This window comes from Mytilus edulis, chromosome 8 (assembly GCF_963676685.1).
Source record: "Mytilus edulis chromosome 8, xbMytEdul2.2, whole genome shotgun sequence".
NCBI classification, from domain to species: Eukaryota; Metazoa; Mollusca; class Bivalvia; order Mytilida; family Mytilidae; genus Mytilus; species Mytilus edulis.
Window position 1 is genome coordinate 15,286,098 of NC_092351.1, and position 14,973 is coordinate 15,301,070.

Here is a 14,973-nt window from a genome sequence, read left to right on the forward strand (position 1 = left end):
ATCTCATGAATCTTTAAATGAATAGAAAATCTGACAGATTTTTTTTTAGAATGTGGAGATCTACCTTCTGCTCGTCTTTTTCATGCATCACCGTATTGCGGTTATACAAAATATATTTCTCAATTTAAAATCCTAATCACAAGGTGCTGAATTTCGATTTCTTTAGAAATTTGAAATTCAAGCTGTGACTCTTATACGCTTTTGATACTAATGTTTACTATAAGACCATAGCTGAATGCTAGACAATACTAGACATGCTGTAATATAATGTAATTTAAAAAAAAAATATAAAGGATGAAAATAAATCCTCAACTGTTACAAACAGCCAATCCAATTGTTCAGTGGCAATCCCAATAAAAAAGAACTGAGTTTTGAGCCCCCATGCTGATAATGATAAGGAAAGGAGGCAGAGGTAGTAGGTGTAGATGTCGAAAAGGGGGATAAAGGGGCGGGATCGGTGCATGGAGAATTAGAGAGCAAAATAAAAAAGGAAGAGGTCCGAGGAAACGGTGTTTGATGGGAAGTGGGGTTAAGTTTGGGGCGTAGGAACGTCCCTGTCGACGACAGTTTGATTGCACTATACAAGTAGATTGACGGTATTTGTCTTTAAAATCTCTCAAGGAACCCCATTTACCATACCATTTATTTTTTATACATTCATTTGTGTGGAAAAAAAACAAAACAAACAAAGATATTGGAGTGAAACGATTCGACTTTTTGACGATTTCCTTTGCCTATCATGTGTTTATCAATCAAGAACATTACATTTCTGTTACACTTATCATTAAAATGTGTTGGATACTTCTTTACGTAGTAAAATATGTTAAAACTTTGAGAAATATCACCCTGCGAAGTTATATTGTTTTCGGTTACCTGCATCTCTACACTGAGAGAATGACTTCTCTGGGTAGTATGTTCGATGTCCTTCCGCACTATGTCGGTGATCCTTATGATCGAATTTCTCCCGTATCTGTACCTTGCTCGGAGCTCCTTGTCTGTGAGGTCATCTTATGTAAGTAGCCTTTCTCTATATTTTCTGGGTGGCTTTGGATCTTTTACCAAACAACAATATTTCCTCCATTTTAAACTCCCTATTTAAAATTTAAGTGCCCGCTTAACACTTTTAACTTTCCGTAATGTTAAGTCACATTTAAAGGTTATTTAACTCTAATAAACCTTTGTGCAACAGAAATAACAGTCATTTAGTTTTAATTGAGGTTTAAAATATATTTAACTAATACTTAAGTTAAATGACGTTTGTGCAACCCAGTTCTGAACTTATGGTGATAAAAAGAGTTATTAGTTTGGATCGTACGTGTTTCCTGACAAATGCGGTTATCAAAACGCCCACTATTGTTTAGTATATAATGACCAGAAATGGAAAATGAACGTCATTTGAATATAAGGTTATAAGGAATATGAAGTATTTGATTATACTGGTAAGTATATTTAACTTTTATTTCAGAGAGCATCTTCAACATACCACTAAAGACCTTTCGAAAAGAGACTTAAGGTCCGAGACCACAATTATTTCATAGTGCATTTCTTTAAGAACATAAATGAAAATAAAAAAAATCCCACCTGCGCTTTCTCAAAGAAACTTTTACAGTGTGTTGTACTACTTTTGGGACAAATTATATCAAAATTATAGAAAACTTCATCGGCTCTAATTCAAAATATGGACAATTTTATGTTTAGGGCGTCTTGAAATCTTTTGACAGCTTCCGAAGTGCTAATTTTAAACTTTTTTCAGCTGGCCCAAATCACTACTTTCCTTTGAAATTCTGGACCCAAATATTTTTACAGTGTAATTTCACCCCCCTACTTGCAATTTAAGGCATTAAATATGGAGAAATAAATTTGGAAGGGGTAGAAAAATTAATAGCAAGTAACCCACTGTCAACACTACGGACTATATTTTTGAACAACGATAAACAAGGGACCACAGTTGTGGTCTCGGACATTATAATTTGGCAGCATTTTTGCGAAAAATTTTCATAATGCACATTTGGTACAAAGTTGATTAAAAATTATGGCGTTGTATCACTTTATATTAATAAAGGAAGTTATATATGAACATGCACATTTAATGTGTTTTGTTGATCACATTAAAATTCTTAATCTAATAAAAATATAATTTAATTGGATGCTCCGTATTAACCTTTTGGCTGTGAAAAATGAAAATGATGTAATTTGAAAACCTTATGATACAAATAGTTATCAAAGTACCAGGATTATATTTTAGTACGCCAGACGCGCGTTTCGTCTACATAAGACATCAGTGACGCTCAGATCAAAATAGTTATAAAGCCAAACAAGTACAAAGTTGAAGAGGATTGAGGATCCAAAATTCTAAAAAGTTGTGCCAAATACGGCTAAGGTAATCTATGTCTGGGATAAGAAAGCTAAACTCTTAGTTTATTAATAATTTAAACTTATCAACGTAGATTGTTAGAAAGGCACTTTATTATTCATGTCAGTTCGTAAGCACCAACCACTGATAACGTCAATAAGTTCATAACTACGATGTAAATACTTCGGGCTCCATACTATTAATACCCAGTAAATAATAGACTACACGCAATGCTATGTTAGCTATGCACAATATATCATTGATTTTAAATCTATACAAATATTACATCATTTATGAAATTAATAAGGATTGACTACCCAAGGAATAAATTACCATTTCTGATGGATCTTTTGAAGACAACATTTTAATCCTTCAAAAATGTTTATAATATCTCAACTCATAATTGGATAAAAACTAACAAAATATAACATGACAAGGTGTGATAAAACTACTTCTATTCGAAACTAGACATCGAAAATCAGAAAGTTTCATACATCTATATAAAAAACTCTTCAAAATGTTATCATACATTAATTCTGTCGGACTTCATTATTTATATTCGTTAATAAAATCTGCCATATGAACATTATGTTAACACAGTAACATCTTTCTTTGTAAACTACCAGAAATCTGTAAAAACTGATTTAATCGTATCACTTACAGATCTTGTCATATATCGTGTTGATCATGTTTATACAAACCTGGTAACAAGTCTAATTCTGTAGATCACATTCGTGAAAAGCAGACGAGATTGTAGTACGACATTATGAACATATCCGCTATCATCTGTGAAACGAATATTCCATAACGCTCAACCAACTCGTGATTACATCTGTAAAATTTACGAAGGAGTTATTTCAAGCTCATCGTTATAACTTTTAACCAGCAACCCTCTATCAAGGAAATCATGATAGAAAAAAAACATCTAAGGAAATATCTTATGAAAACGGAGAAATATACTCCATATACAGGGATGTTGCTACATAGAAATGGAAAGTTTACAATTGGAAACCTCAAATTATCTCTTTTGTCGTAAAGTTTTGAGACTCATTGTCAATGAAACAGACTTAACTGTATGTGTTGTATTCTTTATCTTAAGTTTTATGGGATTGATGCTTTTTGTTTTGTAATGTATAGAGCAACAAACCCCTAAATCATTACATGACATTAATTTCATCAAGTCAAAGGAACAATGTTATTAGATATGACAAGGATCGGCTACCTTAGTTTGTGCAATGGAAAACACTTTGTTTACGTCGTTATAACTAACTGCGCTAATTACCTTTCTTTGCAGAGTATATTAGGAATCGTGTGGTGTTCCAATTATCATTTAAGATCAAGTAACAGTACTATATGTACCAAATCACGTGACTGTACTTCAACTGCACCATGTTGTAGGGATGCTTATCATAATACACTTACTGACCAGGAAAATCACTTCGGTATGTTACTGTTGTAGTAAGAAGTTTTACGATATCTGTTACCACTTAAAAGTCAGATTAACTAATTTTTGAATGGCAAATTTGTCCCTCACATTGTGTATGATTAATGCACCAGCGTAATTGTATATACTGAAAGTATGTAAACGCAAATTATCATTAATATTAAGCCAAACGAAATTTAGTAAATCGTTTTATTTTAGAATCTCTAGCTTAGTTATCAGTTATACTATAACATAGCATGAGATCTACGATGACTTTCAGTAGGTAGGAACACGCAACAAATATTGAGTAAAATTTATCTTTTATTTTATTCACAAGCTTACGCATGCCCCTTTTTCAATATGTTTTGAAATTATTACTGGCATATCATTTTTACATATTCGTGGTTTTTATTATTATATTGTAAATACAATTTTAACAACATACAAACATCCACAGTAACACGAAAAGAATCTCCCAACTGTCTATTGGCGGAGATAAATACATTAAACAAATATTGTTGATGTTTCTCTGAAATCACTTACACACTTTAACTAGTTCGAATCATTTCTATAATTACCTTTTTTGAATGCAACGTTAAAGAGTAATAGATTCTTCAATTTTCAGGGTTCTTTCGCCATTTTCTACATACAAAATAATGCCGGTAGCAAGTCAGTAATATGATAGTTGTTATCCATTCGTTTGATGTGTTTGATGTGTTTGAGCTATTGATTTTGCCATTTGCTTCGGGAGTTTCCGTTTAGAAATTTCCTCGGAGCTCGGTATTGTTTATTTTACATTTTTCGATAACCGGGGAATTTCGTAGAATCTGCATTTTAGTTGAAATGAACTAACTTAAATAATGATATGAGTGTTTGCACCTGTCCTAAGTCAGGAATCTGATGTTCAATGGTTGTCGTATGTTTGTGTGGTTCATCGGTGTTTCTCGTTTTTTATATAGATTAGACCGTTTGTCCCGTTTGAATGGTTTTACACCAGTAATGGTTGGGGCACTTTATAGCTTGCTGTTCGGTGTGAACCTAGACTCCTTGTTGAAGACCGTACCTTGACCTATAATGGTTTATTTTTATAAATTGTGACTTGGATGGAGAGTTGCGTCATTGGAACTCGTCCCACATCTTCCTAGTATATCTACTTATTTATTTATTAGGTTCGGTTCTAGGAGGTTCAACTCCAAGTGGAATATGTTCGAGTGAACTTGGAAAGAAAGGGGAAGAATGTGACTCTTCTTGTGGATGCGAATCTGGTTAGTACATGTATATTATAAAATACTAATTTAGCATTAAATATAAATTTTGCATGCATGCGATGTTGTCTTACGTGTACAGCAGAAGAACCTCAATTCTATCGTTATTGATACAGGACACGTAAAGTAAAAATTAAAGGCCGTCCGATAATAAGGCGATGTTTTGTTCCACTGTGTGGATTTCTACAGAACTAATAGATTTTGAAAAACAAATGTTATTTTCTTTCTATGTGATTTATCAGTGGTATATCAGTAGTTTATCTTTATCGGCATGAAATTGTATCATAAAATGATTTCCTATGTTTTCAAATTCATCGATGATAAAAATAAAACATTAAAAAACACAAAATACCGAAACATCAAAGGTACAAAAAGAAAGTGTGTTTCGTAAAGCAGTTCTTAAATAATGCATAAATGATGAAGAATCAGGCATCAGTACATTTTTTATTTAGTTGATGTCACCAGTTTTTGCATCAAATGTTAAAAAGCCGACTTAATGTGTTTATATTTTATTTCATACAGTATAAAAGTCCCACATATAGCTAATGATAACCATGTGTTTAATTGATATATTTATTGTTGCTGTTAAAAATAATAACATATTCAGTTATATTGGCTATACCATGGCGATCAGCTTGTATTGGATGAATGAAGCCTTGAACGAACCAAAACATACAAAAGAAAACTCACAATACTAGTCAATTGGCCGTTTCATAATCTAAAGCATTACGGGTAATTTCATTGTTCGTATCCAAAAATGAAAATAACGTCACGTCATTGGTTTCCATTGTTTATGACATTTTAACCAATCAGGACGTTTTGGTGTACACTTTTGAAAATTTTACCCAGGATGCATTACATACTGAAACGGCAAATTAGAATAAGAATCAGACGCACTTGTCACATGCTGATTACAACTTATAATCTTTGTTTAACAGCTTGCTAGTGATGGCCGTAGAAGACATACTCTAACCACTCAGGCACAGATGCCTACATTTTGTTTAATGGGAAACCGGCTAAATATCTCTGACAAGTTAAATTATAAATACTCAATAAATGATTGATGAATCTTATGATGATTGGACTACTCCAAAAAACGGAACTACAGGAAAAAAAAATAATAATATATTTAAAATAACATCGTCATAAAATGTACAGACCATATAGCATTCTTCAGTTATAACATTTATATTTCATTCAAATCTAGATCCAAAATAAATTCTTATATCTGTATATGATGATTTATTTTTATTATGCTGTAGGTTATACATGTTATCGGCCAATGTCTGGAGTTTGCTGTCCTCCAAGAAGATGCTATGATGCCGCTTTGGTAAAACAGCAACAAGATCACTGGGCTAATTGTCACCCACCAACATGTTTTGTACCTCCATAAATCAAACCGTAATAAAATGAAAATATTGAGCGCGTATTTAATGTTAAGTATGTTAATGACGGAGTATTAATATATTTTAGACAATCGGTTACATGTATACTAATATATATGTAGGACTTAAATATATGGTGCGTTCCAAATTTATGGCAGATTCCTAATCTATGGCAAATAAGACGTCATGTCATTCCAAATGTACGGCAGATTTTCTTAGACGAAGAGTGTGAAGCGCCGGAGACAAAATATCGAAGTAGGTAAAAAAAAGACGTCTATTTATATGTGTAAATATGAATTACTCTCAATTTGCAAAACATGTTTGTTATAATTCTAGTTAATGTATAATATATATATTGTTTTTCTCTGGCTGTTTATGACGTCTTTACACTAAATCCATGGGATGTTGGATGTGTACGGATTGATAGTTTAGTCTTAGTTACATGATTTTTTATTAGTTGTTAGTGGCTTTGAACTAGCTGTCAGATAACTGCGAGTACTTTCAGATATGTTCATTGTGTCTTTTTGTGTCGGGGGTATAAAAACCGGGCCACGTCCACTTGTATTTTTGTCCATCTGATGAGTTAAGCCTTTTTCAACTGATTTTTATAGTTCGTTCTTATGTAGTACTGTTATACCACTGTCCAAGGTTAGGGGGAGAGTTGGGATCCCACTAACATGTTTAACCCGCCACATTATTTATGTATGTGCCTGTCCCGAGTCAGGAGCCTGTAATTCAGTGGTTGTCGTTTGTTTGTGTGTTACATATTTGTTTTTCGTTCATTTTTTTTTTACATAAATAAGGCCGTTTGTTTTCTCGTTTGAATTGTTTTACATTGTCTTATCGGGGCCTTTTATAGCTAACTATGCGGTATGGGCTTTGCTCATTGTTGAAGGCCGTACGGTGACCTATACATGCTATAGTTGTTAATGTCTGTGTCATTTTGGTCTTTTGTGGATAGTTGTCTCATTGGCAATCAAACCACATCTTCTTTTTTATAGACAGACAATTAACGACCTGAATATTACTTCATACATGTATATATTAATTCACATGAAAGCAATTAGTTTTTTGATATGAGTTTAGAATGAGTAAAAATATTTTTTGAAAAAGTTCTGTCGATACGTGATCTTTTTATCTACAGAGATATTGTACACAATGATCGTGCAATCCCATTTGTTTTATACATTATTACTTGAAGTAAGGCGCACAATGCATTGTCAACCAAATGACGATACTGTGATAAGTTAAATGCGCGTATATTGATTGGTAAAATTGGTTAGAGTTGAAAAACTGGGACAGGAACAATTAACGAAAAGTACCATTGATTTACTGGATACTGAGTCCAGACAGACACTTACATAATGAGTCGAGGATAGATAAGTCTGCTAGCGCCAAACCCTCTATGCAACATTGGACAGTAGTAAAAAAATACAATTTTAAAAGTTAAATAACAAAAATACCGAACTCCAAGGAAAATTCCTTATAAATGGCAAATAAAAATTTAAAAAAGCCAAGCTGTGTAAAGCGCAATACATTGCTTCAGTTATGCGTACTATTATGCCAGACTTCATCAGCGTCTTTAAAAACTAAATCCATTTTATGATTACACTTTAGACTGAAGATGAGGACAACCTGTACATAAAAGTACAAAAGAGACCAGTTAACAATTAATGGATATCAGCCATTGAGGTGATGAGGCTATTTTACAGTGATGATTCATCAGTTTCTAGGTGTTTTTTTTTCTCCTTGGTGAAATGTAAAAAGTTGTTTACTTGGCATGAGCTAACATTATGAGGATATACAGTTCTTTATTGTTAATTTGACCTCTTGATACTATTTGTGATGCTTTTTGTTATTTTATGTTTATATGGATTTTGTCATTATACCAGCTTTGATTATTTGGAGTACCGATAAAGCTATTTTTCATTTACCTGTGTAGAATATGAAACCGTTTTATTCTTCCAAAAGTGATGATTTTCTAAAAATTGTTAAATATTTCACAGTGGTATCTTACCATAGCTTTGTATGAACTCGTTTATTTACTTTTGACCTTAAATATTTATCCCTGATAATTTTATTAACTATGTATTGCATTCAGGTATCGCAGATCAAATTTATTCTTCCATAGTGTCGTAATTTACGTTTTTGATTAAGTTAAGCCTTTCAATTGATATTTTATCGTGTGTTTTTCTATATTGTGATGTTATACTATTGTTTCAAAAATGGAGGAAGGTTTTGTACCATTAAAACATTTAATCTCGCTACAAATGTTTGCACCTTTCCGAAGTTAGGAATCTGATGTACAGTAGTTGTCGTTTGTTTATGTAATGTATACGTGTTTCTCATTTATCGTGTTTTTAATATAGATTAGAACGTTGGTTTTCACGTTTTAATGGTTTTACACTAGTAATTTTAGGGCCCTTTAAAACGTGTTGTTCGGTGTGAGCCAATGTTCCGTGTGGAAGGCCGTACCTTGACCTATAATGGTTTACTTTTATAAATTGTTATTTGGATGGAAAGTTGTCTCATTGGCACTCACATCTTCTCATATATATGCACTAACTATTGTTGATTTAAAAAATTTAACGAATAACCGTCTGACGCAATGATAGATAAAAAAAAAACAATTAACGTTGATATAAGAGGCATTATGTAAAAAAGAATATCTTTGATATTACACGGAAATACCAGTTAATGCCAGTGTCAAAATATTGCCCGTGATCATTTCTTTGTTTTATGAAGCCTTAAATGTAGATCATGGTCAATTATGAAGGCTGAACAAATAAAACATTATTGGTATTTTTGATGAAATTGTATCACTCCCTACTCTTACTCTACGCAAAAATTAAATTATATTTCTCTCTAGCCTTGTAGGTTATTACTGGATTGTATCTACACATATTCCCACTCAATATATAGTGGAAATTATTCGAGAGTGTCACTTTTAGGTTTTCTTTTGCAATTACAATGTTTTTTTGAATTGAATTTAACATAAAAGAAACATTTATTCCATTAAGTCAAACATTCTATTGTGTATACCTTTGATAACGCTCATTTAAATCCAAAACGTCACAACAGACACGATAATAACAAACGTTTAGAATATTCGGGTATTATTCTAGAATTAAAAAATAAATGAAAACTACACTGCTCGTAAAAAAGACAATCGTTTCTGTGAACTTGTTTCAAATTTATACATGAACATTCATGAACAAACTTGAGGCTCTTAAGAGCCTGTGTCGCTCACCTTGGTCTATGTGCATATTAAACAAAGGATACAGATGGATTCATGACAAAATTGTGTTTTCGTGATGGTGATGTGTTTGTAGATCAAACTGTACTGATCATTCTTGCTTCTTACAATTTTCTCTATCTGTATTGAACTTGGCCCTTTAGCAACAGAGGAAAACATTTTGTAAAAACTTACCAAAACTGACCAACTTAATGAAAATTGTTAAAAATTGACTATAAAGGGCAATAACTCCTTAAGGGGTCGGGTCTACTGACGATTTTGGTAATGTTAACTTATTTGTAGATCTTACTTTGCTGAACATTATTGCTGTTTACAGTTTATCTCTATATATAATAGTATTCAAGATAATAACAAATAAACGGCAAAATTTCTTTAAAAATGGAAGCAACCCAACAACCAGTTGTCCAATTCATTAACAAATTTCAGGGCACATAGATAATGACTTGAAAAACAATGTAGATCTTAATTTGCTGAACATTATTGCTGTAAACAGTTTATTTCTATCTATACCAGTATTCAAGATAATAACAAAAAACGGCCAAATTTCTTTAAAAATTACCAATTTGGGGTTGGGGGGGGGGGGGGGGGGGGGCAGCAACCTAAAAATCAGATGTCCAATTCACCTAAAAATTTCAGGGCAGATAGATATTTACTAGATAAACAAGTTAACCCCTTGGTAAGATTTGCTTTAAATGCTTTGGTTTTAGAGGTATAAGCCAAAATCTACATTTTACCCCTATCTTTTATTTTTAGCCAATGGCGGCCATCTTGGTTGGCTGACCGGATCACTGCACACAATATTACACTAGATACCCTTATAATGATTGTGGCTAAATTTGGTTAAATTGGTCCAGTAGTTTCAGAGGAGAAAATTTTTGTAAAAGATTACAAAATTTACGAAAAATTGGAAAAAAATGACTATTTAGGGCAATAACTCCTTAAGGGGTCAACTGACCATTTTGATCATGTTGACTTATTTGTAGATCTTACTTTGCTGAACATTATTTCTGTTTACAGTTTATCTCTATCTATAATAATTTTCAAGATAATAACCGAAAACGGACAAAGTTTCCTTAAAATTACCAATTCAGGGGCAGCAACCCAACAACCCATTGTCCGATTCATCTGAAAATTACAGGGCAGATAGATCTTAACTTAGTAAACAATTTGTCAGATTACTTTAAATTCTTTGGTTTCAGAGTTATAAGCCAAAATATACATTTTACCCCTATGTTTCATTTTTAGCCATGGCGGCAATCTTAGTTGGTTTGGCAGGTCACCGGACAAAATTTTCAAACTAGATACCCCAATGATGATTGTTCCCAGGTTTGGTTAAATTTGGCCCAGTAGTTTCAAAGGAGAAGATTTTTGTAAAAGTTAACGACGACGACGGACGACGGACGCAAAGTGATGAGAAAAGTTCACTTGGTCTTTTGGGCCATTTAAATAGGGACAATTCTAGCATCACTCATGAGTCTTTTGCAGTCAAAAAGCGCGTCTGGCTTAATAGATGAGTTTATTATTTGATATTTTCTGATTAGAATCGATATGATGAGTTTAAAGCCCTTTTCATTTGATTTTGTTGTTTGTTTTTATGTTGTTCTGTTTCACCACAGTCCTATTTTAAGGAGATGGTTGGTGCCTTTTATCAAAGCATGTCTAAACGTCATATTTGTTTTAAATTAGGCCATTATTTTTCTCGATTGAAATGTTTCTTATTTTAATGTTTGGGCTTTAATAGTAAAAAGTAAAATCACAAAAATACTGAACTTAGAGGAAGATCAATTGGGAAAGTCCATAATCACATGGCAAAATCAAATAACAAAACGCATCAAAAACGAATGGACAAAAACTGTCATATTCCTGACTTGGTACAGGCATTTTCAAATGTAGAAAATGGTGGATTAAACCTGGTTCTATAGCGCTAACCCTCTCACTTTAATGACAGCCTCATCAATTTCCGATATTTTTACATTAATGCGTTAAATAAACAGACACAATAAATATAATAGTCAAAATATGGGTACATCAGTCATCATCGTTTAACAATTTTAAAAGGAACAATTTAACAGAACACAAAAACATCTACAATCTACGAACACATTTATTGATTTGAGTGTCTGACGTCAGAAAACTTTATACGTCACATAAATTTGTCGTTCAATGTGCGTACAAACAATTTTAAAATTTTCATGGGAATGTTAGCATACAGGGTTAAAAAATCAAAAGTATGTAAGAATAAATTTAAGAAATAGACCGAGATTTAAACTAGTCCAAAAATTATATATAGAATTTATAAGAATCCAAAAATAGTTAATTCCACTACGCGATTGAATGATTTTGACGTTTGTGGTTCAACGTATATTGTAATTCATAATAGAAATATATCATAATGACATATAATAGAACAATATCATACTGACGGGATCTTTTAAAGTACAGAGTCACGTTATAAGAACAAAAGAAATACAAAAGGTCGCAAATACAAAACAAACCACAAAAAAATGAAAGCCAATACAAACACATTGACGAGATGTATAAGTACCGAGCCACGTGAAACGGATATCACATGAAACCATTCAACAGTAAAAGTAATATTAATAATAGAACAAAGACAAATGAAAGAACTATAAAACACGTTGTTAAGATGATAAACAACATCAGTACGAAGAATCTATACATCAAGACCATCGTGTATTATTTGAGAAGTTGATACGGAATATTTATCAACAAGGTCTTGGTACCTTCCGATGAACTTTTTTAGAAAAAGAACGAGACGTTCTTTGACATACCCCTGTTTCATCAACTTTCTACTCAGACACTGATGACGTATTACAAAGTCTGAGTAGGAGCTGCAAGCTCTTGAATATCGAATAAGTTGGGAAATATATATCCCATATGCAGGTGCAGTTGGTATATTGCTACTAAGGTGGGGGAAATTTATGATTTCAAAATTAAAATCGTCTCGTTTGTCATAGATTCTGGTACTGAGATGACTGTGTAAGTCAAATTCGAGATATAAGTCTAAAAATGAGGCGGAGGAAGCCGTGTCTGTTGTTTCTTTAATCTCTAGTTCTTTGGGATATATTAATGGAACCCAATCAGAAAAATTCGGATTGTTTATGGAAAGAACATCATCAATATATTTGAAAGTGAAATTAAATAATCTGGCTTCTTTGATTCTCTTGTTTTTTACAAGTGTCTGGAGGAACTCCGATTCATATGAAAATAAGAAGAGGTCGGCAAGAAAAGGCGCACAGTTTGTTCCCATAGGAATGCCGACAATTTGTTGGAAAAGTCTACCTCCAAACTCAACAAATATGTTGTCGATAAGAAACTCCAGCATACTGACCACTTGTTCTTCTGTGTAGCATATTTTACCTTTTTGTTTGTCACTATTTACGAAATATGTCTTATGAAATCCCAAAGTAATAAATTTATAGCGTATGCTACCATTTTTATGTTGAAAGGCATTGTGGATTATTTCTTTTAGGCGCTTTTTCAATTTCACATGGGGAATGGTGGTATACAGGGTTGAAAAATCAAAAGTTTTGATGGAACTAATTTCAGAAAAAGACCGAACATGATTTGTAACAAATATTTCTAAAATTGTCCGTTTATATATTTTGAAACAATTAGGAAAGTAAGGTTTCAACTTCCTAAAGCAAAGTTGCCCTATGATGATTAACTATTTTGAAGGCCTTTATTGATCGTCTAGGTATACGTATATTGTATAGGTCTTTATCTTTGTCGGCTTTTATACATCAGTGGGTTTCAAACATTTTGCTTTAACTGATCATGATGAAGGTAATTCCAGACAAGCCCTTTAAGGGCATGCAGTGTATAACATGTTGTTTTCATTTTTTATAGCCAAATAAATAAATTTGGTGTATTTACTGTCTTCTGATTGGTTAAAATTATTAGTTTTACTTTCAATGTTGTCAATTTTTATGGCGACACGCCCACTCTGACGTTGTATATTCATACGCCAACTTGTGTGTACGTTGTTAATGTTTTAATATAATTAATATAAAAAGTTCTTTGAGCCTTATTTTTGATAGAAATTTATTTATAATGAATGGCAATAATTTATTTTGATTTTATTGAACCATAAAACTAATTTTTGACTCTTCACATTTTACATAATCCGCTTCGCGAATTATTCAATGTGAAGAGTCAAAAATTAGTTTTATGGTTCAATAAATTCCCAATAAATAATAGCCATTCATTAATTATACGGTATGTTTTTTCAGTATCGAATGACATTCGATTGCTTATATTTTGATTCCATTCACTTATTAGAAATTTTGCGGATAATTGTCTTTTTTGCAATCATACCAAATTTAATTAATTTCAAATTAGATGAATGTTGATTTTGAGTTTAAGAAAGTCTACATATGTATTTCGTGTCATATTTGAAACGAACATGGCCCATATGTGAAAGAATATATAAGTATTCCGTTAACAGGAAGGTGATGAGCAATTGATGTGAAAATGAATCAGAAGTATACCATAAAACTGAGAATGCAAATGGGGAAAATGTCAAAGAGACAACACGACCAAAGAACAGATCACAAAAGAAGGCCACAAATGGGTATAAATTGTAACGAGAAAATCCTGCACCTAAAGGTGGACTTTAGCTTGCCTCTAAATAAAAATGTGTACTATTTAAGTGAAAATTGACGTCATACTAAACTCCAAAACATATACAGCTGGGTTAAACATGTTTTCTGAGATCTCAACCCTCTCACTATATCCCAAGTCAATGTATAATCAAGAAACACACAATAGTTCGCACAGTAAAACCCAGTTTAAAAGAAGAATGAGTCCGATGTCAGAATAGGTAACAAAAGAATATAAGAAAAATGACAATGACATATATAAACCAAGGACTACTATCATGATCAGTTACTGACATGCCAGCTCCAATTTTAATGAAACTGATTGAAAGATTAAGTCTTCAAAATGGGAAAATTAAGCAACATCCATCCCATTGGGGGGGGGGGGGGGATATGAGAATATATTACCCGTATCATACCAACGACTGGTTTTAGAATGGATGTGTTTATTTCCGATGCAAAGACCCTATAAGTGAATCAATATTCATACCAATGCGAAAACAATGCGACCGGACGGACGGGTAAAAGTCAACCAGTATACATCCTTTTTTTTGAAGCAGCAGTGTACCACGTGTTCTGTTAATGCTTAAACTAAACCAGATTTTGCAACTTTGTAGCAAACACAACATGACATTGTGAAACTGAAAGTTTGAAAATGTTCCAATATTTGTC

General features: G+C 32.6%; 1 protein-coding gene across 2 annotated transcripts; it reads left to right on the plus strand.

Annotated features, from left to right (window-relative positions):
* The first annotated feature begins 1,346 nt into the window (after positions 1–1,346).
* On the plus strand, positions 1,347–6,470 carry LOC139484904 (uncharacterized). 2 transcript variants are annotated; one of them, XM_071268950.1, is made up of 4 exons: positions 1,347–1,439; positions 3,648–3,795; positions 4,946–5,041; positions 6,304–6,470. In XM_071268950.1, exons 1-4 carry the CDS (start codon positions 1,419–1,421, stop codon positions 6,432–6,434), a joined length of 396 nt encoding a protein of 131 aa, XP_071125051.1. In that variant the 5' UTR covers positions 1,347–1,418; the 3' UTR covers positions 6,435–6,470. The 2 variants fall into 2 exon arrangements, with proteins under 2 accessions (XP_071125051.1, XP_071125052.1); XM_071268951.1 differs by lacking the exon at positions 6,304–6,470 and adding an exon at positions 5,980–6,194.
* Positions 6,471–14,973: the final 8,503 nt, after the last annotated feature.

Coding starts and splice junctions, on each gene's coding strand:
- LOC139484904 (XM_071268950.1), top strand. CDS start 1,419: ATGAAGTATTTGATTATACTG. Junction 1,440..3,647: donor TGAAGTATTTGATTATACTG/GTAAGTATATTT, acceptor CTTTCTTTGCAG/AGTATATTAGGAATCGTGTG. Junction 3,796..4,945: donor TGACCAGGAAAATCACTTCG/GTATGTTACTGT, acceptor TTTATTTATTAG/GTTCGGTTCTAGGAGGTTCA.